At 57.4% G+C, this 27,283-nt stretch overlaps 1 protein-coding gene across 1 annotated transcript; it reads left to right on the top strand.

Moving 5' to 3' along the window:
• The first annotated feature begins 3,084 nt into the window (after positions 1 to 3,084).
• Positions 3,085 to 27,241, top strand: SUPT6H (SPT6 homolog, histone chaperone and transcription elongation factor). Its single transcript, XM_090026513.1, has 36 exons — positions 3,085 to 3,237; positions 4,207 to 4,365; positions 4,529 to 4,599; positions 5,422 to 5,617; positions 6,934 to 7,018; positions 7,874 to 8,147; positions 9,200 to 9,301; positions 9,673 to 9,786; positions 10,087 to 10,176; positions 10,397 to 10,539; positions 10,906 to 11,057; positions 11,827 to 11,925; positions 12,165 to 12,294; positions 12,405 to 12,555; positions 12,744 to 12,898; positions 13,321 to 13,516; positions 14,171 to 14,310; positions 14,393 to 14,510; positions 15,118 to 15,194; positions 15,730 to 15,865; positions 16,331 to 16,468; positions 16,764 to 16,931; positions 17,497 to 17,624; positions 18,421 to 18,628; positions 18,774 to 18,921; positions 19,221 to 19,363; positions 20,043 to 20,183; positions 21,170 to 21,365; positions 21,466 to 21,704; positions 22,009 to 22,122; positions 22,438 to 22,562; positions 22,698 to 22,810; positions 23,432 to 23,509; positions 23,616 to 23,782; positions 25,095 to 25,285; positions 25,577 to 27,241. Exons 1-36 carry the CDS (start codon positions 3,129 to 3,131, stop codon positions 25,761 to 25,763), a joined length of 5,181 nt encoding a protein of 1,726 aa, XP_089882639.1. The 5' UTR covers positions 3,085 to 3,128; the 3' UTR covers positions 25,764 to 27,241.
• The last annotated feature ends 42 nt before the right edge of the window (positions 27,242 to 27,283 follow it).

Genomic DNA, 27,283 nt, shown 5'->3' with positions numbered 1-27,283 from the left:
CGTAGCATTATGTGCAGCTGTGCACAATAACGCGCAGTTGTGCACCGTAGCATTATGCGCAGTTGTGCAGAATAGCGTGTAGCTGTGCACTGTAGCTGTATGTGGAGTTGTGCATAACAACACGCAGTTGTGCACAATAATAGAGCTGCTTGGCTGGGGTGGGCTAGTGCCCAAGCCTGCCGAGGCACTTGAGTGTCTAATGCCCCTGAAAGCAGGGGTGGCTGGTGCGGCTCTTGGCTTCCTTCCTCCTCTCTCCTGGGACATAATCCACAGCCCCTAGAGCTGCCAGGTGCAATATTCCTGACCCAGTCTGCGCATGGGAAGCCAAGGCAGCTGCTGTGTGCGCTGCTCCCTTCTGGCGGAGACAGCCTGTGGGCTCTGGAAAGCTGCCAGCATGGCCTTGAGCTGAGCAAAAGACAAATGCCTCCAGCCAGAAGTGAGGTGTGATGCTCAGCCTCCTGCTTGTCGCAAAGTGTGTTGGGGTTGGGAAGGACAGGACTCCAAGGGAGAACAGGGGGTTGCGCATTTTCATTGCCTGCGTCTGCGTGTCTTGGGCAGTGGGTAGGTTACTTCCAGCCTGTTCTCGGTGCACCTAGCAGATGGTTGGCAATCCAGATATTTTAAACAAATAAACGGCCCCGCTTGTTCGTACCCATCTAGCTGAGCTGCCCACGTGTTTCTGGCCTCGGTTACCTTGCTGGCCCAAGCCAACAATTTCCTCCTTGGTGTCAGTTATCGTGCTGCACCTCTGTCACAAAGCAGGCCTGCAGCACACCCTTTCGGGCTTCACTTTGTCTCCTGTGCCTGCCCAAGCAGGATCCCCCACCAGCCCATCGGGGGAGGTGCCCTTCTGCACATTTTCCCAGGATCTCTAGGGTCTCGGTGTTCCCCAGAGTAGACAGCACCGTATGGCTCACTCCAGTGTCTCCAGCACAGTCGCTTCGAGATGCAGACCCTGTTCTTGGCCACCTTGCACAGCCCAGTGTCACTTAGACACTATGATTTGTTGAGCAGCTTTCCCCCTTCAATGCAGTATTAGTCTGGGTCTGATTCTCCCATCTCCATGGCAATAGCCCAGCTCCACTCCATTTCCCAAGCTTATCTCTGTTTGTTGGCACTCATGCTGTCCTTGAAGTGAATGGTAATGGAGCTGGGTGCAGCTAAACCTGCCTCTGAGTGGCTTTTCTGGACCTACAGGCTGGGTGCGTTGATAAATGAGCTGAGCTAAGAGGCGCTCCTGCTGTCTAGACAGGCTGGAAGCAAAACTGGCCTGCAGAGGATGCTGCCACCAGGAAACTACAAGCCTTCCTCAGTGGTTAGCAGGAGGCCACTAATTGTGTGACAGTTGAGTCCTTGGGACAAAGGATGCAAAGACAGGACCAAGAGGGCAGGTCATGGGTTAATAACAAGGGGTCCTGGGGGGAGGACAGTGAGCAGAGAGTTCTAGCTAGCACCCGCCGCCACTTAAGCATATCTGTGCAGGCTGTCCAGCAAAAATGCCCGGGGCCGTGCACGGGTGATGTGTGCGTGGATGGGAACCGCAGGGTGCCTGTCTGGGCACAGAGACGTGTTGTTCTAGCCCCAGGTGGTGGTGCCTGTCCTTATCTCTAGTGCGTTGTAAACAGATGCTAATGGGAGCTCAGCAGTCCTCACGCAGTGCCGGCCTGCGGAATGCAAGCTGCAGTCTGCTTCTCTGATTTCAGGCCGGCTTTCCTGTGTCTGCGGCAGGCGATCCTGCGTGGAGACCTGGGCCACTGCGTTGCCATGCAGAGGCTTGGGGCAGATCTCCAAGGACAGGCGAGGAAAAGGTCTCAGCTTTTCCGTCAGCAGTTGCAGGTGTGGGACCAGCATGTCTGGGGGCAGGCACAAGCCAGATGCATGGCATGACTGCCCTTCCCTGCAGTCAGTTGTCCTGAGTGCTGCTGCTTTTCTCTGCAGCAGGGGAAGGCGACTGCAGGTGCTGCTGAATGCCTCTGGGTGTCCCAGGCATTGTCACCTGTGGTACTGCAGAGTTCTGCCCCTTGGCTCCTCTCCCCACACCCTTCCCAGTGCGTTGGGGTGTTAGTGTATTGGTTTTTTTCTCTTTCTTTCTTTCGTTTTTTTTTCTTTTGTGCTTCTAAGCTGAGCTGCTCCTGGCCGTGTTTTCCCCATCACATCAGAAGTGGAATTTGGTAGGGAGGACTCTGTTTTTGGGTGGTTCTCTTGTCTTGAGGTTACTTTTTGGAGTACAGAAATGACTCGCCTTTGGAAAGGGGTGTGAGCTGCACAGCCAGGAGCTGGAGGAGAGGGAAGGGCGGTGTTGTGAATGTGTGGCTTTCCCTTGTGTGGGTGGGTTCTGGGCCTCCAGGGCTACCAGAAGGTCTCTGGTAGGGTGATGGCAGGCAAAGCCTGGGCCACACACACAAGCCAAGTCCTATCTTCTCCAGTGCTTGTCCAGTCCCTTGGTGCCACTCCTGCCAGGTTTTCCTGCCCTGCTCTGGTGATATCATCCAGCAGCTCACCACAGGGCAGGGGTGGTGTCAGGGGCCTCTGCACCATGTCATGTCCAGCTCCCTGAAGTCCTGTTCCTTTTGGGGCCTTTCAATGGCCCCTTCCCCCTGCCTGCCTTGCCGGCACTCTTTGGGGAGCTCTTTTGATAGGCTTATGGCAGCAGGATGCCATGTCAGGCTCCCCTGGACCTCAGGAACCAAGTGAGGGCTAATCCTGCTAACTCTGTAATTGCTCGGGCTGCATACATCAAGCAGCACTCTGCCGGTGCCAGCACGGTGCTGCTCTGCTGGATGAGCAGGGGGACTAAATAAGACAGATGGCTTCAGCTGCGCATGGGCCCTGCTTCTGCCACCTGCGGTAGTTTGGTGCTGTCATGACTGCTCCTTTGATCTGGTGTCTCTTGCTTGCCGAGGCTGAGCTGAACACAGCTCAAGCCCCCAGCTGCTCTCTGATTTGCATAATCCATGGCAAGGGAGGTGTTGGTGCAGGGCAAATTATGGGTCATTCTGCATCCTTCAGCAGTGGTTTGGAGTCCTGCTGCCGTCACTTACACCCTTGGGAAATTGTTTCCTGCTCCCTTGGCTGCGTTTGACCCACCTTTCCTCATTACCAGGAAGAGTCCCTTCAGAACTGCAGCCATGTCCGACTTTGTGGAGAGTGAAGCCGAGGAGTCAGAGGAGGAGTACAATGAGGACGGAGAGGTGGTTCCCAGAGTCGCCAAGAAGCTCGTAGAAGAGGATGATGACGGTGAGTCGTCTCAGCTGCCCCGTGCCCAGCACCTGTTGCAGAGTTCTCAGCATGCTCTGCACTGGCACAGACTTCCTGGTGCCAGTGCTGAGCACCAGTGAGTTCCAGCACCAAAGGCCCAGAGAGAAAGAAGGAGGCCTTGATGCTAAGTCTAGCCTGTCCTGAGGCCACATAAGGCTGCAGTCTCTTGGGAGACAGGCGAGTGCATCCCCTGACAGTGGGGAAGTCTCCTGGTGGTTGTCTCCCTGGGGGAACTTACTGGCAGAACTGCACCAAGCTACAGTGGCAGGGACTTCGTTCTCGTGTGCACACCTACTCTGTAGGAGTGCGGTTGCAGCGGTATGGGCCTGTCAGCATCTTTCTTGTGTCCATCAGCCCTTTGTGTATCTGTGGCCTTGCCCCTTGGTTGTTGAGTGGGGATGACACGATAACACAGTAGTGCAGCAAGCAGGACAGGCTGTGTGTTGCGCCAATGGCAGCAGGGTAGTGCTCACCTTCACATGGGGCTCCAAAATGCACCTCCTATTCCCAGTGTATGTTTCAGCCTGCGGAGGCCCTTAGTGACCTGGGAAGGGGAAGCTAACCAGCACCAGCGGCCTCAGCCCCCTGTCCCTTTCAGACCCTAAGTAACAGGCCTTGGTGTGTGTCTGGGCCTCACTGGCAGGGGAACCATGGAGAGCTCTGGAGTCTCAGGCCTTCCATTTAGAGCCCAGGCTCCAGCCTTCGGGCAGATGCAACAAGGGGCTGTCAGCCAGGGAAGCTCAGCTCAGGAGCATCTGCAGCTCGTCCAAAGCAGGTCAGCAGTAAGACTTCCAGAGATGCAGCTCCCTAAACCAGGCTGAGCCCTGTCAAGGGCTGACTTGGGCAGCGTCTGCTTGGATCCCCTTTCTGGATGCCTTGAGAGAGGTCCTAGAGCCTGGTTGGGGGCTTCCTGCCTGCCCCTGAAGCTTTTCTTGTCCTCTGTCACAGATGAGGAAGAGGAGGAGGAGAATCTTGACGACCAAGATGAACAGGGTAACCTCAAGGGGTTCATTAATGATGATGATGATGAGGAAGAGGAGGAGGAGGAGGAAGCCAGTGACTCTGGGGACTCAGAGGATGATGTTGGCCATAAAAAGAGAAAGCGCAGTAAGTTGCCTGAGCTGTGGTCTGTGACAGTGCCTGCGGGCCTCAGCTCCTTGGGACTGGGGGTTCCTCTTGTGCCCATCTCCTCTGGCCTGATCAGCACTGGGGCTGGCCAAGCCACCACCTTCCGCAGCAGTTTGAATGATGCTCTGCTTTCTCGTGACAGCTTTTGATGACCGACTGGAAGATGACGATTTTGACCTCATTGAAGAGAACCTGGGTGTCAAAGTCAAAAGGGTGAGTGGTGTTTTCATGCTGATGCTTTGTGCGGCAGGCTGGGATATGTGCTTGGTTTAGGAAAGGAAGGGAGAAGGAAAAGAGGCAGCAAACTTCCTGCTAAGCTGGGGTAAAGCTGGAGGTATGGAATTGTTGCCTTCCTTCCTGTACTGCAAGGAGGATGGGGAGCCGTATGTGCATAGTGTCCTGGGCCAGAGTCCAAAGGGTCTTTCCCTCTCCTCCCCCCCACTAATCCCCCTCAACCTGAGGGCCTTTCCAGTTCCCTTTCACCCAGCTGGCAGGACAGAGTGGCAACTCGTTTTGGGTACTCACTGCAGTGCTTGCTTAGGCGCAAAGGTCCAGCAGCCCTGTCCCAGCTCTTCCACGCCAGCAGCAAAGGAATCACGAGGTTCCAGGAGCCACCCCCCTTGTCTCCTATGTGGCCCTGACTACACAAAAGCCAGCCCAGCCTACAGTTCTCCTCTACAGCTTGTTCCATGGGGCCCATTAGGGCAGCCTGAAGGCTCAGCATCAGTATGCTGCATGAGACCAGAGTGCTTCTCAGTGGTGCTGTGTGCATCTTGCTGCAAGGAGGAAAGCTGTGGCACCCTTGTAGGCCAGACAGCCAGTGCCTCAGTGATGGCAGGTTGGGAGCCTAGGGGTGCTGCCTTCCAAAAGATGGGCCATGCTTCTCCTTTACCTGTGGAGCCACACTACAGCCATGCAGCATGGGCAGAGGGGGCAGGGGCAGGGGTGCTGGGAGGGGCTGGCAGAAGGTGCAGTCACAGATAGGGTGCCTGTTGAGGGAAGGATCCTTACAGCCCAATGATGTTACACCTGCAGCAAAAGTTCCGGCGCGTGCGGAAGATGTCAGACGATGAGGACGATGAAGAGGAGGATTATGGGAAGGAAGAGCACGAGAAAGAAGCTATCGCCGAAGAGATCTTCCAGGACGGAGAAGGGGAGGACGGGGGAGAGGCTGCTGAAGCCCCCCTCACTGCCCCTGAAGAGGAGGAAGAGGAGGAGGAAGACGAGTCAGGTATGACTAGCTTCGCACAAAGTGTTTTCACTTCTTGCCTGTGGAGCTTAGGCGGGTGGCAGGGGCCTTGGCTCACTACTCAGGTGCTCCCCTGCTGCTGGTCTGGCATTGCATATCTCATAGTTTCATAGTAGCTAGGGTCAGGAGGGACCTGAACAGATCATCTAGCCTGCCCCCCTGCCACAGGCAGGAATGAATGCTGGGTTCACAAGACCCCAGACAAGTGATCATCCACCCTCCTCTTGAATTTGCCCAAGGTAGGGGCGAAGACCACTTCCCTGGGAAGTTGGTTCCAGATTTTGGCCACCCTAACTGTAAGATATTGTCTTCTGATCTCTAACCTAAACCTATTCTCCATCAGCTTACCATTGTTCCTTGTCACCCCAGGTGGTGCTGGGGAGAAAAGGGCTCTACCTATTTGCTGTTGATCTTCCCTGATGAGTTTGTAGGCAGCCACCAGGTCCCCCCTCAGCCTCCTCTTGCTGAGGCTGAACAGGTTCAGGTCCCTCAGTCTCTCCTTGTAGGGCCTGTCATGCTCCCCTCTCACCAAGCAGGTGGCCCTCCTCTGAACCCTCTCCATGATAGCCACATCCCTTTTGAAGTGCGGCGCCCAGTACTGGACGCAGTACTCCAACTGCGGCCTGACCAAAGTCACATAGAGGGGGAGTATCACCTCTCTGGACTGGCTTGAGATGCACCTTTGGATGCATGACAAGGTATGGCTGGCCTTGCTGGCTGCGGTCTGGCATTGGCGGTTCATGTTCATCTTGGAGTCAGTAATGACTCCAAGATCCCTTTCAGCCTCTGCACTCCCTAGCAGTGCTGTTCCTGGTGGACAGGTAGGGTCAGCCTGTGCCTTGAGACAGCCCAAATCCACATGCTGCCTTAATGGCATCTGCTCTCCCCTGCCCTGGGATGGTTCTGCTCCTGGCTGCCAAGGAAGAGAGTGGAGTCTTGGTTTTCAGGGTGTTCCTTAGCACCTGGTGGCACTGCTCCCCTTCGGGTTCCCTGTTGCAAGTACTAGCCCCACATTCCTGCCCGGTGCACAGGTGGCATTGAGACCAACAGGAATTTCCACCCGTAACTAACATCCGAACCTGTGAGGCTTGGCCTTTTTCTGGCCCCACTGACTCTGCCCTGGAGCTGCCACAGCTGGTCAAGGTAGCTGCAGGGTTTAGACTGTCCCTCTGACGAAGATGCCCAGACCATCTCTTGGCCAGTTGTACCTGGTCACCATAGCAATCCGTAGCAGCCGCTTAGTATGGCAAAGCCAGGCTGGGCTCTGGCAGGCACTGACGACATCTCTCTATGTGCAGACATCGATGATTTCATTGTGGACGATGATGGGCAGCCCCTGAAAAAGCCCAAGTGGCGGAAGAAGCTCCCTGGATATACTGATGCGTAAGTGATGGCTGGGGTGGGGGCCCAGTGGTTCAACTCAGTTCCCTTGGGTCTTGCAGTTTCTTTTTTCTTGTCCCTGCTGCTGCTGCTCCTCAGGAGGCACCAGAGAAAGTCTTGCTGGGATTAAATGGAGGCCTCTGCTTGCAGGTGTATGCAGGCCCCATCTCCCCTCCATCCTGGGGGTTTGCCCCTCCTTGCAGGGGCACCATGCCAGCCCTGAGCTGAGACATTCCCATTGCTCCCCATGCTCTGGCTGCAGCCTTCCTGCCTAGACTGTACCAGGCCACCCAGGGCACTGCTCCCATTCTCTTCACCCCCTACTGGGGTGAGGTCACTTTCCCTGCTCCTGCCCAGAGTGGCTTGGAGGTGCAGGTCCTGAATGCCAGTCACCAGGGACAGTGCTGGTGTCTGCAGTAGTCTGGAGGAAGAGTTCCCGACTAAGCACACTGAGCCCCCTCTCCACAGAGTAGGAGAATTGCAGTTCACCTGCTGCATTTCTTCCCCTGCTGACAAGGTGCAGGGGGGGGAAACTCCCTTTACAGCTGGAGAGTCTCTGCCCTGAAGCCTTGGGCAGCCTAGACAGAGCTGCAATGCTGCTGCTTTTTAGGGAACTGAGAGTGAGCATCTCCCTTCTGCCAACATTGGGAGCAAAGCAGTCGAGCATGTCTTGGCCACCACTTCCAGCTGCATGTGGCAGTTGTGCCCTGAGTGCAGCTCAGTTAGCTGTGCACACATCCAGCTAGTTGCTGGGCTGGACATGACACTAAGGCCAGAGCGTGGCTGCCAGGAGCACGTAGCCAGCTGGAGGGGCTCCAGGTAGCTTAGGGCTGAACGAGGTTGTGTTTCTCCTTCCAGGGCTTTGCAGGAAGCTCAAGAGATCTTCGGTGTGGACTTTGACTATGATGAGTTTGAGAAGTACAACGAGTATGATGAGGAGTTGGAGGAGGAGTACGAGTACGAGGATGAGGAGGCCGAAGGGGAGATCCGTGTCCGACCCAAGAAGACCACCAAAAAGCGCATCAGCCGGCGTAGCATCTTCGAGATGTACGAGCCCAGTGAACTAGAGAGCAGCCACCTCACGGACCAGGACAATGAGATTCGCGTAACGGACATGCCCGAGAGGTTCCAGGTGAGAGGGGCAGGGGACTGTGATGCAGCATCTGGCTCGTCTCTTGCTGGAGGCTAGTGGTCGACCCAGGGGCTTTTAGTACAGCTCTTGGCTAGCAGATCAGGGGCTCCCTTGCTCCTGCATAGGGTCCAGTGCCCTAGAGAAGGCACAGGGCTGCCACAGCCCCATCCAGACAGGTCCCCCAGAAAAGCAGAACTTCCTTGCTGTCCAAAGCAGATCTGGGTGCTGACACCATGCCCCGGTGCTGTAAAGGCAGAGGGAACCATGGTGCTCTGGCCACTGGGGGCCCATGTTGCCCCTGCAGGCAGGTGCATGCAGCTAGTTGTCCAGCTGTCCTCCACACTGGACACTGTTTTAATCCCCTGTTTGAATGAGAATTGCATGGTGTCTCCTCGTGCTGCGCTAGCCTGGTCCTACAGGACCCAGGACGGGTGGGGAGTGGGTTGCGTCCTGATGCTTAGCTCCAGCTCTCCCCTGGGAGTGTTTCCTGTGCTGTGCTCCCACCTTGGCAGTGGCGGCCCTGAGCCTCCCCTGAGCATGCACCTACCTTCGTGGGAGTGGAACGGTTGAAGCAGCCAGGCTGTCAGAGGGGCCCTCAGCTCCCACATCAATGCTGCAGCATGTGGGAGCTCCATGGAGAGAGCCTTATGGCCATCTGGCCCACCCAGACTGCTGGGGTCCTGCCAGACATCAGTGGCAAGTGGAGCAGGCCCAGGACTAGAGGAGGTGGCAGAAATGCCAGAATCTGACAGCACACAGTGGAGATGACAAGATTGTGAATGGGGCTGTGATGGGAACAGCCAAGGGAAAACATGGGGAGGGTGCGATCGTGGAGGGCTCTTTGGGCCCAGCGGTACCTCTTGGACACCTCAGGGTTTCCTACAGGCATTTTCCACAAGTGCTGCTCAGGTGGGAGCCGGGCCTCAGATCTTGGCATGCCAGCGCTGCTCCCAACGTAGCCATTAGCTGCTGGAGGCCAGTCTGCAGAGCACTTCTAAGCCTCTCGGGAGCATCAGGCCGCATGCTCCTCCATTCACCCTGTTTCCCTCCAGCTGCGCTCCATCCCTGTGAAGAGTGCAGAGGACGATGAGCTGGAGGAAGAAGCGGACTGGATCTACAGGAATGCTTTTGCCACACCTACCATCTCCTTGCAGGTAACAATCCTCTCCCCAGACGTTTGGGAACTGCCCACCTGCAGCAGGCTTGGCCTTGGGGATCCTGCTCAGATTGTGCAATGGGGCAGGAAGTAGTCATAGAAAATTAGGGTTGCAAGGGACCTCAGAAGATCATCTAGTCCAATCTCCAGGCTAATGCTGACCACAGGCTGCTCTCATGCTCTCGCCTCAGTCAGTACTTCCTCTTAGCTTCCTTTTAAGCCCCACAGGTCTCTGCAAATCAGAGCGCCTGGTATCTGGGGACAACATGCCCCCTTGCCTGGGGCTGTGTCCTCCCAACAAGGCACACCTGCAGTTACCGAGAGACAGTGGCTGCAGGAGGCGGTAGACATGTGGTGTTTCTTTCTCAGGAAAGCTGTGATTACTTGGACCGCGGACAGGCTAGCAGCTTCAGCCGCAAGGGGCCCAGCACGATCCAGAAGATCAAGGAAGCCCTGAACTTCATGAGGAATCAGCATTTTGAGGTACCTGCCATTATGCTTCCACACTGACATGAAGGAGCTGGCCTGGCTTCTCCCTTGGAATGGGGTGGATTAAGGGAACGGCTAGAGCTAACAGGATGCTCTCAGAGCCCTGCATACAAGGGGACAGGTTAAAGGGGCTGCTGATTCCCAGGCACTCCCACACTGGGTACAGCCCTGCATGCACTGCAGTATTAAGCTGCTGCCGCCCCTCCACACTTCCTCTGCCATTTCCTCTCAGCCCTTGGCTGCCAGGAGCTGGTGTTTCCTCCATGCCACTGACAGCTCTTTTTTCTCGCCTAGGTCCCCTTCATCGCCTTCTACAGGAAGGAGTACGTGGAGCCAGAGCTGCACATCAACGACCTCTGGAGGGTGTGGCAGTGGGATGAGAAGGTGAGGAGTTGATCCCGAATCACCACTGGTGATGATGAGACCTCAGCTCAGCTGGTGCTGGAGGTGTCCCATTGCTGACACTTGCTTACAGTTCCAGCTGAGTGGGAGCCCAGGAACTGCCCTTGCATGTTGGCAGGAGTGGGGACGGGCATGGCAAAGAGTCACGTTTGGCAGGGGGCTCTGCAAGGGGCACCGCACTTACCTCTGTTACTGTGTGCAGTGGACCCAGCTGAAGATCCGCAAGCAGAACCTGACCCGCCTGTTTGAAAAGATGCAGGCCTACCAGTACGAGCAGATCTCTGCTGACCCTGACAAGCCCTTGGCGGATGGGATAAGGGCCCTCGATACCACCGACATGGAGAGGTACAGGCCTATGGTCTCTGGTTCTGAAGTGACTTGGTGTGGGTTTGCCTGTCCACAACAGGATCACTTCACCCAGCAGTGCAGTGGAGCTGCCTCGGTGCGCTGGTTCCCCCTGGAACTGCAGGTGCATTCAGGGCAGTGTCCCTGAGCTTTAGACACAGGCCTGGTGTTCTTGGAACCCACTGAGTAACTAAAGGTCCCCTGGGTAACTCCAGGGTCAAAGAGGTCCTCTTGAAAAGGTGTCACTGGCCTTGATTTCACAAATGCTGCATGCAGGCATTGGGTGCTTCCTCTGCCTAATGAGTCATGGAGCCATTTCCTCATGCCCTGTTCCTGGGGGACTCATGCTGGCTTTGCACACTACAGGCTGAAGGATGTGCAGTCCATGGACGAGCTGAAGGACGTGTATAACCACTTCCTGCTGTACTATGGGCGCGACATCCCCAAGATGCAGAACGCAGCCAAAGCTGCTCGAAAAAAGCAGAAGCGTATCCGGGAGGACGGCGAAGAGGAAGAAGGTTTGTTTCAGGCTTTGGCGGCTTTTATCTCCCCTAATCCTGGGGTGTTTGGAGAAGCTGATTTAGAGGCAGTACTCAAAGGCTGGATGTGACGCGTGCCTCTCTCCCTATACACTTAACACGTGCCCAGGCCCTTCACCTTTCCTTCTGAAATGAGACTTTGATCTTTCTGGGCTTTCTGTGGATGCCTGAAGTTATCCACACAGGGACCCTCTTTAGGATCGTGGGGAAGTAGGGCTGGAAGGGACCTCACGAGGTCACATCTATCTAGTCCAGCCCCCTGCTCAAGGCAGAATCCTTCCTGACTAAACCATCCCAGCCAGGTGTCTTTCCAATTTGGGATGGAGATTTCACAGGTTCTCCTAGACAACTTGGTCACCGTCATAGTCAGAAAGCCCCTCCTAGTCTCCAGCCTTTGTGAGAGTCTGAGGCCGTGCACCACAACAGCTTGGCATGGAACAAGCTGCAACTGCCCTGCACTTTGGTCTGGGGTGAGGGATTTCAGCTTCCACCCATCGGTTTTGTATTCCAGCGAGCCTGGCCACAGTTCAGCTGCTCTGGTCCTCACTTGTTCTCCATCAGTGCAGCTTGTTTGTAGGCACTGTCATTTCAAACTGTACATCATACGGGAGGCCCTGGAAACCTTGAATGATCCTTGGCCGGCTGCTGTGGGCTCCCACCACAAGAGTCAGAGCTCCAAGGAGGTGGGAGCTCTTGGCCAGAGGTTCTCGAGCACATGGAAACTTAAAATTGTGCTGCTCCCTTGCAGGTGAAGGGGAGGACGCAGAGGATGAGGAGCAGAAGGGGCCCGAGTTGAAGCAGGCGTCACGTAGGGATATGTACACTATCTGCCAAGCTGCTGGGCTGGGTAAGGATCTCGTTCTCAGGGAAACCACAAGCAGCTTGCTGCGGTCCCAGGGTGAGCCTGCTTGTCTACCTTGCTGTGCCCAGGCTTGGAGGCAGGAGGTTGGGTACAGTGCCATGTCCTGCAGCAGTTGCTCTCAGCCAGAGGAGCCAGCCACTCGTCTGTGGCACGGAGGTGGGTGGGCTGGCCAGCATGTGCTGGGTGTCACCCTCCCTGCTTACCCAAGGCATTCTCTGTCCCAGATGGCCTGGCGAAGAAATTTGGTCTGACGCCTGAGCAGTTCGGAGAGAATCTCCGCGACAGTTATCAGCGCCACGAGACAGAACAGTTTCCTGCAGAGCCCCTGGAACTGGCCAAGGATTATGTGTGCAGGTCAGCACAGGGGTGTCTCTGTGCAGGGCTCTTCAGGGATGTGTCAGGGTCGGGGGGTCAGAATCCGTATCGCATCCTGTATTCTTACATCATTATTTTGTTGTTTTCAGTCAATTCCCAAGCCCTGAGGCCGTGCTGGAAGGGGCCCGCTACATGGTGGCTCTGCAGATTGCCCGGGAGCCACTGGTCAGGCAGGTCCTGAGGCAGACTTTCCAGGAAAGGGCCAAAATCAACATTGCACCAACCAAGAAAGGGAAGAAGGTAAGGACAGGAGCACAGAACAGGCAGGGGCTCTGAAAGGGGCCAGCACCTGAGCCTGAAGCCAGGGAGCGACTTGCCCACAGTAAGGGGTGGCAAATGCAATGAACCAGTCTTGTTACACAAACCCTCATGCGGGCCCCCTGCCTGCCTGGGCGCCTGTTCCAGCTCTTCCCTTCTTCCCTGGTCAGGATGTGGACGAGGCTCACTACGCATACTCTTTTAAGTACCTGAAGAACAAGCCAGTGAAGGAGCTGCGGGATGACCAGTTCCTGAAGACGTTCCTGGCTGAGGAGGAGGGGTTCCTGACCATCGACATCAGCATCGACATGAAAGGAGTGGAGGGGTGAGTCCAGGCCGGGCTACCTTGCTCCCACATCGCACCAGGCAGCCCAGACCTGCATCCCACTGTCACAGTCCCTGCTCGCTGCGGGGGGCATGGGATGAGAGGTCCCTTTGGCTGGTGCACAGTCAGCACATCATGCAAAGCTCAGTTTCCCCAGAGAGGTGCTAACCCATGTCCCCAGCAGCTGGACACAAGGGGCAAGAGACCGAAGCATGCATGGGAGCAACACCCAAGATGCGCCCTGCCTAGTCCTCCAGGGATGGGGGAGCAGGTCCTGATGGGATATAGGCTAGGCCCTGGCACCAGGGTCTGGAGCACAAAGCTCTGGGTATCTGGATACAGCCTGTGTCACAGGGGGCTGGGCATGGTATGTCCAGAAGCCAGCCATGCAGCTGTCCTGAGCCTTCTCCCCTGTCCCTCAGTTATGGTAGCGACCAGACGTATTTTGAGGAAATCAAGCAGTTCTACTACCGGGACGAGTTCAGCCACCAGGTGCAGGAGTGGAACCGTCAGCGCACCATGGCCATCGAGCGCTCCCTCAACCAATTCCTCTACGTGCAGATGGCCAAGGAGCTGAAGAACAAGTTGCTGGTGGAGGCCAAGGAGTATGTCATCAAGGTGAGAGGTGCTCAGGAGCTGTGCCAGCTCCAGTGCCTGTGGCCCTGGGGCTTACCTATGTCAGGGGCAGCTCAGTAGGGAGCAGGCTATGGGGAGTTTCCTGCCAAGGCGTAAAATGAACAGTGAGAAGGAGCAAGGGGGCGGGGAGAGACAACAGGTCCATGAGTCAGTTTTATTCTCCCCCAGGGCAGGGAGGAGGAGGAATCCTCCATACAAACCAGGGACCAGTGCCTGGGCCAAGTATGTGCTCAAGAGTTGTGCCAGACCATGCCTGATTCTCTGCACTGGCAGAGCAGGGGGCTCAGCATGCTTTGGGAAAGGCAGATTCCCTGGCTTTGGGCTCAAGTTCCCCAAGACCCTCCAGCTCAGTGGGTGCTCTGGGAGCTGCTCCCTGAGAGTTGATTGTGAACCTCTGGAAAGTACCCAGTGCAGCCTGGAGGGAAGGCAGCCATCTGGACAGACTAAGCTAGCCTCCAGGCATGTGCCCATCTGCTCTGGTCAGTGCTGCTTGGGCTGTCATCTCTACTGCTCGGACTTGTAGCAGCCAGGAAAGCTCTGCAGCAGTGACACCCAAAGACACCCCCTCCCACAATCGAGTACCCTGGGGACAAGGAACAGGTCCTCACTCCCTTCTTCCCTCCTCCTCCCTGTCAGGCTTGCAGCCGGAAGCTATACAACTGGCTGAAGGTGGCACCGTACCGCCCCGATCAGCAGGTGGAGGAAGACGACGATTTCATGGACGAAAACCAGGGCAAGGGGATTCGGGTGCTGGGCATTGCATTCTCCTCTGCCAGGTAGGGGGAGTAGAGCAGCTCCTGCACCTGTGGCCAGAGCAAGGCCCATGCCAAGGCTCACTGGCACCCATCTGTTTTGCAGGGACCACCCTGTGTTCTGTGCCCTTGTGAATGGAGAGGGTGAGGTCACAGACTTCCTCCGCCTCCCATACTTCACAAAGAGGAGGAATGCCTGGCGGGAGGAAGAGCGGGAGAGGAAGGTGAGAGGGGCCTCAGCGGTGGAGGTGGGCAGTACATGCAGGCTTCAGCGCACAGCACTGCGCATGGTCTGGGCTGGAGAACAGGAGTGCAGGGCCACCAGGGAGCAGGTCGTTTGGCTGCCAGTGGAGGAGTTTGGGGATCATCTCCCTTACAAGCAAGTGGCCTGGGATGTGTGGCATGAGGAAGGCATGTGTTGTCACAGTCCATCTGGCTGTGCTGGCCCTGTTCTCCCTGCAGAGTCTGGAGCTGTGCATATCAGTGTTTCCAGAGGAGCAGCTGCAACAGCAGGCACAGGGTGCTCTGCGCGTCCCTCTGCCCTACCATCAACATAGCCCGGTGGGGATTGTGGGGGTCTTGGCTTCACCTAGTGTCTGTAAATCTGAGCTCTTACTACAGCCACTCCCCTGAGCTGAGCTGCTGTGTCGTCTTGCTGGCCTGGGGCAAAGCAGCTGTGCAGGTCACTTGCTGTCCTGGCTAGCAGCATGCACGTGCCTGGCAGGGTTTGTGATGCATGAGCCAGGAGCATCCTGCTTGGTGCACAGCATACAGGTCCTGCCCACCAGCAGTCATGGGAGCTCCACATCTCACTCCTTCTCTTTGCTCCAGGCCCAGGACATTGAAACACTGAAAAAATTCCTTCTCAACAAGAAGCCTCACGTGGTGACGATTGCAGGGGAGAACAGGTCAGAGCATGCCCCGGGTCCCCTGCTACAGTGCCCAACCCCCCTCTCCAATGGCCTCCTGTTGCTCCTGCAGCAGAGCAGAGGGCTCTGCCAACATTGTTCCTGAAGCGGGGGAGGAGGTTGGCCCTCAGCTCTGAGTCTAGTGCCTGCTCACCCCACAGACCGTGGGACCTCTCAGTCAATCCAGACCCATGGGAGCATGCTCCTCCCAACCAGGCAGAGGAGGGCAGCTGGCTGAGCCCTCACCCTGTAGATGAGGTTTCCAGGCCTGCCAGGACAGCACCATGCCTCTGTAAGGAAGGTCCCACTGCAGGCTGGAATGAGACTGTCTGGAGACATGCCAGCCCTCCCTGGGCTCACTGGCTGGCTTTAGATCAGTGGTGCCAAGGGCATCACGCTGCAGCAGCCAGACTTGCATAGGGGGGATGAGAGGCTAGAGAGCTGACATCCCTGCCAGGTAGACGGCTCAGATGAGCAGGTTCCCTTTAATGCCTGGCGTGGTTCTCCTCTCACCCCTTTGCCTACATCTCCCCAGGGATGCCCAGATGCTGATGGAAGATGTGAAGCGGATCGTGCACGAGCTGGACCAGGGGCAGCAGCTGTCCTCCATTGGGGTGGAGCTGGTAGACAACGAGCTGGCTATTCTCTACATGAATAGCAAGAAGTCAGAGGTAACCTACCTGCTGCTGCTGTTTGCCTCAGCAGCCCATGGCCACAGTCACTGCCCTCCCCAGGCTCCTTTCCAGAGGCCTCTGCTTCCCCTGGGAAGGCCCATCTCTCTTAGCAGAAGACACATTGGTGCTGTTGGCAGCTGCACTCCAGTCTGGCTGGGGCTGGGGCAAGCCGGACATTCTGATCGCGTTTCCCTGCGGTCACAGGCACCATGCAACAGGGGTGGGTGCCTGAGGTGCCTGTTAGCACACTGGACAGAGGTCAGCTGCTGTGACTCGGCTGGTATGGGGAGGAACCAGACTGTCCCTGAGCATTCAGTTTCTGGGTGTAGCAGAGTCCCGGAGCCTGCCCTGAGCCCTCCCAGCTGGCAGGCATCATCATTCCTATGACTGGGGACTGCATGGGGCTGGCAGTAGCAATCTGGTGCTACAGGGAAAGCCTCATGTCCCTCTGCCCTTTTGCAGAATGAGTTCCGGGACTACCCACCCCTGCTGCGCCAGGCGGTCTCCCTGGCTCGCCGCATTCAGGACCCCCTGATTGAGTTCGCCCAGGTCTGCAGTTCTGATGATGACATCCTGTGCCTGAAACTGCACCCTCTGCAGGTAACTGTCCCACCTGGGCCCTCTGGTCACTCGCAGAAGCCACTGGCTGGGAGTTTAGCAGCAAGGAGAAGGCTCTGGGCTGATCCAACCAATGCCACAACTCCCCCACTAGCAATCAACAATCGTCTGCTCCCTGCCCTTGGATGGACCAGCCAGGGCTTCTCTAAGACCATCCCTACTCATTGCACCTTGGGGCAATGGCATGTCTCCAGAGAAGCAGATCTAGTTGCATCTGGCACAGTGGGGCCTGTCTTGTGCGCCCATCCGTAAGATGAGAACCCCTTTCTGTTGGTAGGAGCATGTGGTGAAGGAGGAGCTGCTGAATGCCCTCTACTGTGAGTTCATCAACCGGGTAAATGAGGTGGGCGTGGATGTCAACCGAGCCATCGCACATCCCCACAGCCAGGCCCTCCTGCAGTATGTCTGTGGCCTGGGGCCACGCAAGGGGACCCACCTGCTGAAGGTAAGGGCTGCACTGGGTCATCTAGAGCCCATAAGGTATTGAAGCCACTGTGCGCGAATGAGCTCCAGGCTCCGTTCCAGGGCCCAAGCCATGTCCCTTCCTGCTTGTGCTTGTCAGGTAGCAGTGTCTCTGCATGGCTGAGTGTGTGTGCAGATGCACTGCTAGTGACCTTGGGCTGTGTGTGGGCCAGTCGCCGCTTCAAGTAAGGAATTGGATCTACTGGTCCTAGTAAGCTCCTGCGGCTGCCGTAGGATCAAGGCATGCTGTACCCTTGCCGCAGGACAACCCTATGCCTTAGGAAGCAGGAGGTGAAAGGCCCAGTGCCCAGCCTCACGCTGTGAAGCATGGGTGTCCTGGTGCAGGATGTAGCGTGCCCTGGAGAAGCCTGTTTGTCAGTGGGGCTGGAGCCAAATGAGCCCTAGCTGGCTTAGCTATGCCACATACTCAGTGTCTGTGGACCCTTTAGTTCAGCCTGGGACCCTTCCGGCTTGCCTTGAGTGTCAGCCTGCCTTCCACAGTCCTGGTGCATGTTGGCAGCCAGAGTAATGTCGCTGTCTTCCCTTAGATACTGAAACAGAACAACACGCGCCTGGAGAACCGGACTCAGCTGGTCACCATGTGCCACATGGGGCCCAAGGTCTTCATCAACTGTGCTGGGTTCATCAAGATCGACACAGCGTCACTGGGGGACAGGTTAGTATCAGGGCGTGCCCAACGTGCTGCGGCGTATGGTGCCTGGGGCCAGCTGGAAAGAACTGTGTGATACAGAGGCCACACACCCAAGACCTCTGGTGCCACGGGCTTTCAGCCCCAGAGCAGTGACTTTAACAGGGTCTTAGTCTGATTTTCCCTCATCAGCTTGACCGATCAGTGTGTGCTGCAGAGCACTGATTCTGCTAGCTCTGCCTTGGGGGTCCTTCGTGGACAAGAGAAGCCAGAGCCCAGGAATCATTCTCCCCTGGCCTGAGCCTTATCCCCTCAGTAACCCACTCAACTATGTTGAGTGCACAGTCGTAGTTGGTGGACTTTAGTTTTAACAGCCCTAAACCCAAGGTAATATCATGGGACAAGAATCCAGCTGGCTCTTAAACTGGTAGAAGTTTGCCCTAAAACGTAGAGAGCACCAAGTCATTTTCAAGTGAGCAAGCCAAAGGGCAAGGTGGGCAAAAGGGGACAGCTACAAACCAGTTTCTAAATCTATAGCCAGGCACCCTATTCCCTGAGCTCACTGGGAAGGGACTGCACTGCTTCTGATGGTGTGTTATCCGTGCTGTTTCTTCCTGTTGCCCCTTTGGAAGGGGGTTTCTGGGAATGGGGCAACAGTGAACCCTTATGCCTGGGTTTCCCACGCTCCCTCCCTGGGAGTTCTAGGCTTGCAGCTGTTTGATTGTCTGCAGCCTGCTCTAATTGCTTACTGGTCTCTGGCTGGCAAACGCAGCTCCAGGCTCCCTCAAGGTCCCTGGCTAATGCACCACTTTGCCTCTTCCAGCACGGATTCCTACATTGAGGTCCTGGATGGGTCCAGGGTTCATCCTGAAACCTATGAATGGGCAAGGAAAATGGCCGTGGATGCCCTTGAGTATGATGAATCAGCAGAGGATGCAAATCCCGCCGGAGCTTTGGAGGAGATCCTAGAAAACCCCGAGCGCCTGAAAGACCTGGATCTGGATGCCTTCGCTGAAGAGCTGGAGAGACAGGTCTGTGCTGAGGTTATTGGCCTGGGGGAGGCATGGGGTAGAGCTCCCATCCAGCCTTGGCTTTTCCAGTGCACATGGCCTGGGGCAGTTCTAGCGGGACTGCCACCCCGTGTGAAATAGAAATGTTTGAAACTCGTACGTACAGGGCTACGGCGACAAGCACATCACTCTGTACGACATCCGAGCTGAGCTGAGCTGCAGGTACAAGGACCTGAGAACCCCCTACCGCTCTCCGAACACGGAGGAAGTCTTCAACATGCTGACCAAAGAAACCCCAGAGACTTTCTACATCGGTACGTCCTGACTGACCGAGTCTGCGGGGGCAGGCAGCAAGGATCTCTGAGAGAGCGCAGGGGCTGTAGCTTGCAGTAGTCTGGTGACACCAGGCTCCCCTTGTTAAGGAACCAGTCCATTTGCACAGCCTTTCCCCATGCCACAGCCACCAGTGGTTCGCAAGGGCAGGGCAGTCCTGAGCCATGCCACTAGCCCCCAGGGGGGCCTGCTTGACAGGACTCCAGGCAGGGTGCTGCCAGCACTAGAGCTCTCCGTGGCAGTTCTGTCCCAGTTTGTAGCTTTCTGCTTCCTTCCACAGGGAAAATGATCATCAGCAACGTGACAGGGATCGCGCACAGGCGGCCGCAGGGGGAGAGCTATGACCAGGCGATACGGAACGATGAGACTGGCCTGTGGCAGTGCCCTTTCTGCCAGCAGGACAATTTCCCAGAGCTCAGCGAGGTAACCTGTGTGGCCAGCACATCTCTGGCTGGTGGGCTGCTCCCCGGGGTGCAGCAGCAAGGGGCCTTGCGCAAAGCCTCAGGGCTCCCAGGTAGGAGCTGTGTCCATGGCGTACGCAGCAGCCCCATACAGTAGGACTAAAGCCCAGCAGACCCTTGCTGCTTGTTCCTGCTTCCCTAAATCTTAGTGTCTGTAAGGGGGCTTAGTGAGCCTGGAGGGGAGTGAAGCAGCCTGCTGGCTATTCCTTCCCCAGGGCTCCAAGCAAGCTCACGTGGGGCCTGGAATCCTGTTTCTTGGTGACAGGCCCCCACTTTCTCCGTCTAAGACCTGCCCTGGGCTGCCCTCTCTGATGTGCAGCTCTGCCCTGGGCTACAACAGTATTGTGCTCTCAAATCGAAAAATGATCAGGCCATGCAGGCTGCAGAGACCTCCAAGCCAGGAGCTAAGTGGTGCAGGAGCACTAGCACTCACTCCCATGGTTCACTTGATAACCACCCTCCCCCCCCACTGCCACCACCGGCCTGTAGTCTCTGGACTGGCTGCTGCAGGTGGGGAGCTATGGTGTAACCCCCACTTGCCCTGACCCTGCCAGAACCCGCAGCATCCAACTGCCTCATTCTCGGGCTGCCTTTGGAAATGTGTCCCCATGCTGAGTGCCTTGTTCCTTTGCTTGCTGAAGGTGTGGAATCACTTTGACAGCGGCTCCTGCCCTGGCCAGGCAATTGGAGTGAAGACGCGGCTGGACAACGGGGTCACGGGCTTTATACCAACCAAATTCCTCAGTGACAAAGTGGTCAAGCGCCCAGAAGAGAGGGTGAAGGTAGGAGAACGGCGTCACCCCACCTTCAGCTCTGGCTGGCGTCTCGAGCTGGCTGGTGGTGTGGAGTTCGTTAATCATGTTGCTCCCTGTATATCTTTGTAGCCATTGCATTCACTTGTGGGCCCTAAATCAGGAGCAACCGTGGGTTCTTGTAGCTTCCTTCTCCCAGGCTGCAAATCTCCTCTGGTGCTGGTGGGAACTGTGTGACTCAGCCTGCTGTACTGCAGGAGGATTTATGGCAGTCTGAATGGGGCCCGGAGCCTGGGAGGCTAGAAGGCATTCCAGTGAAGAGCTGGCCTTTGTCTCAGGCTTTCTAAAGAACTGCAGCTAACTTCCCCTGGCTCGTGGCTGCTCTCCCAGCAGGGCTGTCAGATTGCTGCAACTCCTTCCAAGCGGGGGTGCAGGCTGTTAGCAGTAGAGTCGTGTGAGCATAAAATCCAGATGGACTGAAGTGCCCATCTGTAGGGCCCCTTGGTCCTGAGTGACCTGCTCGGGTCCGCAGCCTCCTTGCGGGCCGCTTGGCCAGACCACGTGGAGGTCCGACTCCTCCCAGTCTCTGCAGTGTGCTTGCCCAGCCCTTGCTTATACGAAAGGGTCTTTTTGGCAGGCTGGGAAATCAGCCCCTCCTAGCCCAGCCCTGTGGCCTCTGCACAGACTGCCCTGCTGCTTGTCCCTTCGCCCCTGGTTCCAGCTTTGCTGCTGCCACTGCTGGGGCTGTCAGAAGACAAGGGAGAACAGTCTGTGCATTTAGCAGTGCTCTGCACAGTCGGTGCCTGGGGACACCGATCTCCAGTGACCCCCAGTCCCTCACCACCAGCACGGGGGGGCGGGGTGCTTGTAACAGTTTCAGAGGGAGAGGAGACTCTGCGGGTTAAGCTGGCCCTTGGCCTGTGTATGTTTGTTGTACCATATCCAAGTACAGCAACACTACAGCAGGTAGCCCCTGAACCGCACCTGCTGCCTGACCCTGTTTGTTACCCCTGCAGGTGGGAATGACCGTCCATTGCCGGATCATGAAGATCGACATCGAGAAGTTCAGCGCGGACCTGACCTGCAGGACATCCGACCTGATGGATAAGAACAACGAGTGGAAGCTGCCCAAGGACACCTATTATGACTTTGACACGGAGGCCTCTGACCACAAGCAGGAAGAAGACATGAAGAGGAAGCAGCAGCGCACCAGTGAGTCTTCCCTGCCAGGGCTCCTCTGCCATCCTCAGCCTGCATCAGGGAAGAGCAGGGGGTGATGCAGGAGCCTCATGGTGCGTCTCGTGTCCCATAGCTTACATCAAGAGGGTGATCGCCCACCCCTCGTTCCACAACATCAGCTTCAAGCAGGCCGAGAAGATGATGGAAACCATGGACCAAGGGGACGTCATTATCCGCCCCAGCAGCAAAGGGGAGAACCACCTGACAGTCACCTGGAAGGTGAATGATGGCATCTACCAGCACGTGGACATCCGTGAGGAGGGCAAGGAGAACGCCTTCAGCTTGGGCTCTACTCTCTGGATAAACACAGAGGTAAGAGCCAGGCAGAGGCCCATTTCCTGTGCCCCACTGGCTGACGGGATGTGAGTGCTAATTTGGCACAGTCCCCACAAGGCTCAGCACGGTCCTCCTGCAGGCCAGGGGAGCCATTTGGGACCTCCACAAGGAGCCAGGTAGTTTAGCAGCAATGGGGCGGTTGTGCCCCTGAGCAACAGGAGCAGGTGGGGCACCCTGCTGTGGGCACATTGCTGGCACTGAGTGGGCAGGGTTGGCAGCTGGAAGAACGTGAGCCCAGCTTGAATGAAAGCGGCTTTTTTTTCACCATGTTTGTTCACAGGAGTTCGAGGACCTGGATGAAATCGTCGCCCGCTACGTCCAGCCGATGGCGTCTTTCGCGAGGGATCTGCTGAATCACAAGTACTACCAGGACTGCAGCGGTGGAGACAGGAAGGTGAGCCGGTCAGTGGGAGGGAGCAAGAAGCTGCATGTGGGCTGGGCTCTCTAGCCTCAAGATAGGTGCTAGCCACAAGTCCTCATTAAGGAAAGGGAGGCTTTACCTGGGCAGGTCCCACAGGGACACTGCATTAATTGCTTCCCAGCTGCAGACCAAGGCGAGGAGCATAGGCTGGAATAGCACAGCAGCGTTCCCGGGGATGAGTGCAGGGAGAGCCAGAATATCCAAGGGGTCACACCTACTGCCCTCAGACTGCCTCTGGCACAGCCCTCAGTATCTCACTGAGTCTCTCGCTCCTCCTCCTGTATGCAGAAGCTGGAAGAGATGCTGATCAAAACAAAGAAAGAGAAGCCGACTTTCATCCCGTACTTCATCAGTGCCTGCAAAGATCTTCCTGGCAAATTCCTGCTGGGGTACCAGCCTCGTGGCAAGCCCAGGTGCGTGGTACAAGCATGCCCGCTGGGTGCAGCCAGTGCCCGGCTTTGGGGGCTGAAGCCTGATGTGTGTCACCTCAGTGGGCAGCTTCTGGCCCTGACGGTGTGAAGCAGCACGTGATGTTGTTCCCTCCGCAGGATAGAGTACGTGACAGTAACGCCGGAGGGCTTCCGGTACCGGGGACAGATCTTCCCAACAGTGAATGGACTCTTCCGCTGGTTTAAGGACCACTACCAGGACCCTGTGCCAGGTGACCCCCCAGATCCCTGCGGCTGCAGTCCTGCGTGCTCACAGCACGTCCCAGGGAAGGGAGTTGCATTGTGGAGACAGGGCAACAGCCTGGCTCCATTCCCCATTCACGGTGCTGGTCTCGGTCAGTGGAAGTGGGTATTGTGTCTGCTGGCAGCCTGCTAAGACGCACACATTGCAGCAGGCTGTGTGTATGTTTAGTTGCCTCTTAAAACTGCTCAGAAGAGCCCTGGGCACAAACAGTCCCTCTTCCCATGGGTGCACAGAAGCAGTAGCCCCCAACCTGCCTCTGGTGCCATGGGTCCACTGGAGGGAGCTGCCCTGGGGAGGCACAGGTCACCTGTGGGTCAGACCCCCTTGCAGAGGTGTCGGAGAACTAGCTTGAAGCTTCCCTCATCTAGAAGCACCTCTGAAGAAAGCAGCTGGCAGGGCCTGTTTTGCCCTTCCCATTGTGGCCTCACATTCACTCCAGCCCTTGCTCCTGGCCTCAGCATGGGATTTGCACCCAGTGAATGCTCACAAGATCCTTGCTTGCAGCTGCTCAAAATCCCCGGTCACAATGAACAAACCTGGTGGCAGTTCCACCACTGATGCCTTTCTTTCTCGTCATCTTCTGCCCCAGGGATCACCCCCAGCAGCAGCAGCAGGACCAGGACTCCAGCCTCCATCAGTGCTACTCCTGCTAACATCAACTTGGCTGGTGAGTTCTGATCTGTGCTGTCTAACCTGACGTACCATCCCTGCATCCGAGCCAGATTCTCCCCCCTGGGTATTTGCCACCCCTGACACTGGCATCTTCCTTGCAGATCTGACCCGAGCGGTGAATGCCCTGCCTCAGAACATGACGTCACAGATGTTCAGTGCCATTGCTGCGGTGACAGGCCAGGGGCAGAACCCCAACGCTACGCCCGCACAGTGGGCATCCAGCCAGTACGGCTATGGTGGCAGCGGCGGCGGCAGCAGCGCTTACCATGTAGGTGGGGCTGGGGAGCCTGCCTGGGGGAGCTCCACACACTCTGTGGTCCAGGGATCTCTGGCCGCTGCAAGGGTGGCGTAGGCCATGGTGTTCTGCCCTGCCGCTGTGGGTGGTCACCTTGATTCAGCCCCCCGGAGCTGGGGCTACTGGGAGCACAGCTCCGGCTCCTGAGGAATGTGACCGAAGCCGGGGGGGGCCCTGGCAGAGAGATGGGGGTGGGGGACACGGACCCCCGTGGCTGCTCCAGAATGCACTGCTTAGAGCCACCAGCCTGCAGGATTAGCTGTGGAAATATGTGCTGATCCTGCAGGCTGGTGTTAATCTCCAAGACTTAGGTCAGGCGAGCACTTCACCTCCTCTCAGGGACATTGCAGCGAGTGAGAGCTGGGATGGGGCTTTCATTCCAGTGCAGGGCTAAGCAGGTCCCGCACGTGCCGCCTGGCTGTCGTCTCCCCCAGTGACCCCTGCATGAGCATGGCTTCAGGGGAGACTTGGCAGGTGCTCGCAAGCAGCGTATCTGCCCCCCCAGATGCCTCCACAGGCATTGGCCACTGCATAGTTGGTACCCCCGGCTTTGCCCAGCTCCCGTTGTGCCAGACCCTGGGGATACCAGCAGGAGGGGCTGCATCCTCTCCTCAGCTCCCCCTGCTGCTGCAGACGAGTGGCAGGTGCCTGGCTGGGCCACCTTTCTCTTTGGATTGCTTTGATCTGGGCCCCAAGGGACTGTGGATAAGCCTGGCCTTGGGCTGTCAGGATTTCTGGACCAGCAAGTCCTGCTTCCCAAGCGGCTGGGTCCCTCATCTCGGGATCGGGGCAGAGCCTGTCACAGCTGAGCCCTCTTCCCGGGTCCTGGGCAGGCTGCTCCAGCGCTCATGTATGCACATGCGCCAGCCCCCTGTCCTGCTAGTATTACCCCTCAGGCAGTGCCCTGTGTGGGGGGCAGTCGTGCCTCTGATGCACCCAAGGGCCTGGTGTGCTCTCCTGCCTCTCTCCCTGCCCCAGGCATCTTGCCTGGGGAGATTCCCCTGCAGTGCCACCCTTCCTGGGCTGGCACACTGTGGTCTCCTGTGTGAGATGCTTGAACGCGTTTGTAAGTCTACGGTTAAACTTTTAGCTGTGGAATCTGGTGAGGGCAGCTGCGTCCTGGTTTTACGTTGCGTTCGCGACACCCGGGCTGGCCGGTACAGCAGCACTTTGACCAGCATGACTGGCTTGAGCCATCGTGGTTCTGTCTACGTGGGGGACAACGCCGCGCCTCGCCCCCGCACTTCTGCACTAGCTGACTGTCTGTCCATCCGTCCTCTCGCAGGTCTTTACGACTCCGGCGCAGCAGCCAGTGGCCACCCCCCTGATGACCCCCAGTTACTCCTACACTACCCCCAGCCAGCCGATCACAACGCCGCAGTATCATCAGCTCCAGGCCAGCACCACCCCGCAGTCCACGCAGTCGCAGCCGCCATCGCAGCCCTCATCCAGTTCCAGGCAGCGACAGCAGCCCAAGTGAGTCTCCTGGGGACCTGGTTGTGGGGGTGGGCCTCAGTGCTTTGACCTACGTTTCACCTGATAGCAGTGCTGTGTGCCAGGGGCTGCCCAAGGGTGTCGCGCCCTGCTCTTTATCCCAGGGCTATGCCAGGTGTGCTGGGAGAGGCACGCGCGTGGCCTGCGACCTCTGCTCCCTCCACCCAGCCCCAAAAGCCTGTCCAGGGGCTGGGAAGGAGAGAAAGGAAAGGGCCCTGGAGGGCTCATGCTGCCCAGAGTTTTCACCTCCTGTCTGTCCATCCATCTGTCCAGGGCCAACAGTCATGCGGCCATCGACTGGGGGAAGATGGCCGAGCAGTGGCTCCAGGAGAAGGAGGCAGAGCGGAGGAAACAGAAGCAGCGGTTGACTCCGCGCCCATCTCCCAGCCCCATGATCGAGAGCACACCCATGTCCATCGCCGGCGACGCGACGCCACTGCTGGACGAGATGGATCGATAGGCCTGGCTGGACCTGCCCCTCGCCCTCTGCTCTCAGGGAAGGGGGAGGGGAGGGAGAACAGTTGGAAGCAAGTCCCCTTCCTTAGCCACGCAACTCCTGTTTTATACTGCATAATATGGTGTGAAATGACACTGGGCGGCACCCCCCGTGCCAGCGCCAGCGCCAGGCTTGGCAGGGCCGGCGTCAGTATATATCCGCGTATATCTCATAGGAAAGGAAGGGGCCTCACAGCAGCCTCTGCTCCAGGCCATGCTCCACCACTTCTGCAGCTCAGCTGAAAACCTGGAGTCTGCCCCGGCTGTGCCCAGCAACCTGCTTCCATAGCCTGGGCGGCAAGCATGCCCTGCGCAGAGTGACGTGTTACCAGCCCCTCCGGTGGCGTGGCACGGCCCTCGCCGCCCTTGCCCTGACTGCGCTAAGCACCCACCACCTCCTGGCGCCTCTGCTTCGTGGTTCCCTGCGGCCACCATGCCAAGCCCCAGTGGCTGCTTTTGCATGGGGGTTTCAGCAAAGCAGCTGTAGGGTCAGGGCTCCGGCCAGGGAGAAGTGCAACTGCCCCGGGGGCTCGGCCTCTCCCTGGGACGATATTTATTCTGTTTTTGTTCTGTTTGTTTTGGAGTCACTTGGGGAAAGAAGGGTGGTAGTAGCCGTGTCCGGGAGGAGGACAGGCTCGTACCCAAAGCACCGCTACCACTACCACTGTCGTGGCCAGGAGGATGTCATGCAGCCTGAAAGCCTCTCCCACATCTCCCTCGCTCTGCCCATTTGTCCCTGAACAGGGCAGACAAGTAGTATTTCTGCCAAGCGCCAGGCCTCCCGCAGGGGCAGTGGCGGAGGTGGGAGCACAGCCCCTCTTCCTTTGTTGCATGGAAGCGCTCCCGGGCCTCCGGGTGTCCGAGGAGGAGGAGGAATCCCTGTCTCAGCCCCGTGCAGCGTCACGGAGCCGCTGCTGGAGATGAGAACCCTTTCTAACCCGGAGGCTACTCGACACGCTCCCCCATGGTCCTCCGCCAGCTCCCTTGCAGGACTTTTGTTCCCCACGATCTGCCTGACCCTCTGCATGGAGTCACGAGGTTTTGCAGCTGGGAAAGAAGCAGGAGCGGCGCCGAGCTTGGGAGACAAAGGCCCTGTTTGCATGCAAATGCCCCTGGATAATGGAGGAAGGCGACCTGGGAACCAAGCGGCGTCTGTGGAGGACGGAGCACAGCCGGTTTCCAGGCACCCGCTCTGCCGGCGCCTGTGGGCTGGCACGGCTGTGCCCCTCCGCCCCGGGCTGGCGTAGGCCGAGGCAGGCTCACGCGCAGGCTGACTTTTGCTGTTCATTTTTTTTATTATTATTATTCTCTTGGGTTTGGGATGGGGGCTGGGAGCTGCCCCCCACAGGTGCTGGAGACCAGGCGGGGACCCCAGTCACGCTTTGTTTGCCAGATCCTGGTGGCTGCCTTTGGTTTTAGGTTTTCCCCTTGACTATCAATAAAATTCTACTTTTGGGACATGGACTGTTTGGGGCCTCCTGCCTG

Source organism: Crocodylus siamensis, chromosome 13 (assembly GCF_052110815.1).
Source record: "Crocodylus siamensis isolate JL-2025a chromosome 13, ASM5211081v1, whole genome shotgun sequence".
Classification (NCBI taxonomy): domain Eukaryota; kingdom Metazoa; phylum Chordata; order Crocodylia; family Crocodylidae; genus Crocodylus; species Crocodylus siamensis.
The sequence above is the reverse complement of the archived record's forward strand: the minus strand, read 5'-3'. Positions and strand labels throughout refer to the sequence as shown.

Coding starts and splice junctions, on each gene's coding strand:
- SUPT6H (XM_090026513.1), top strand. CDS start 3,129: ATGTCCGACTTTGTGGAGAGTGAAGCCGAGGAGTCAGAGGAGGAGTAC. Junction 17,625..18,420: donor ACAGCGTCACTGGGGGACAG/GTTAGTATCAGG, acceptor TGCCTCTTCCAG/CACGGATTCCTACATTGAGG. Junction 21,705..22,008: donor CTCTCTGGATAAACACAGAG/GTAAGAGCCAGG, acceptor GTTTGTTCACAG/GAGTTCGAGGACCTGGATGA.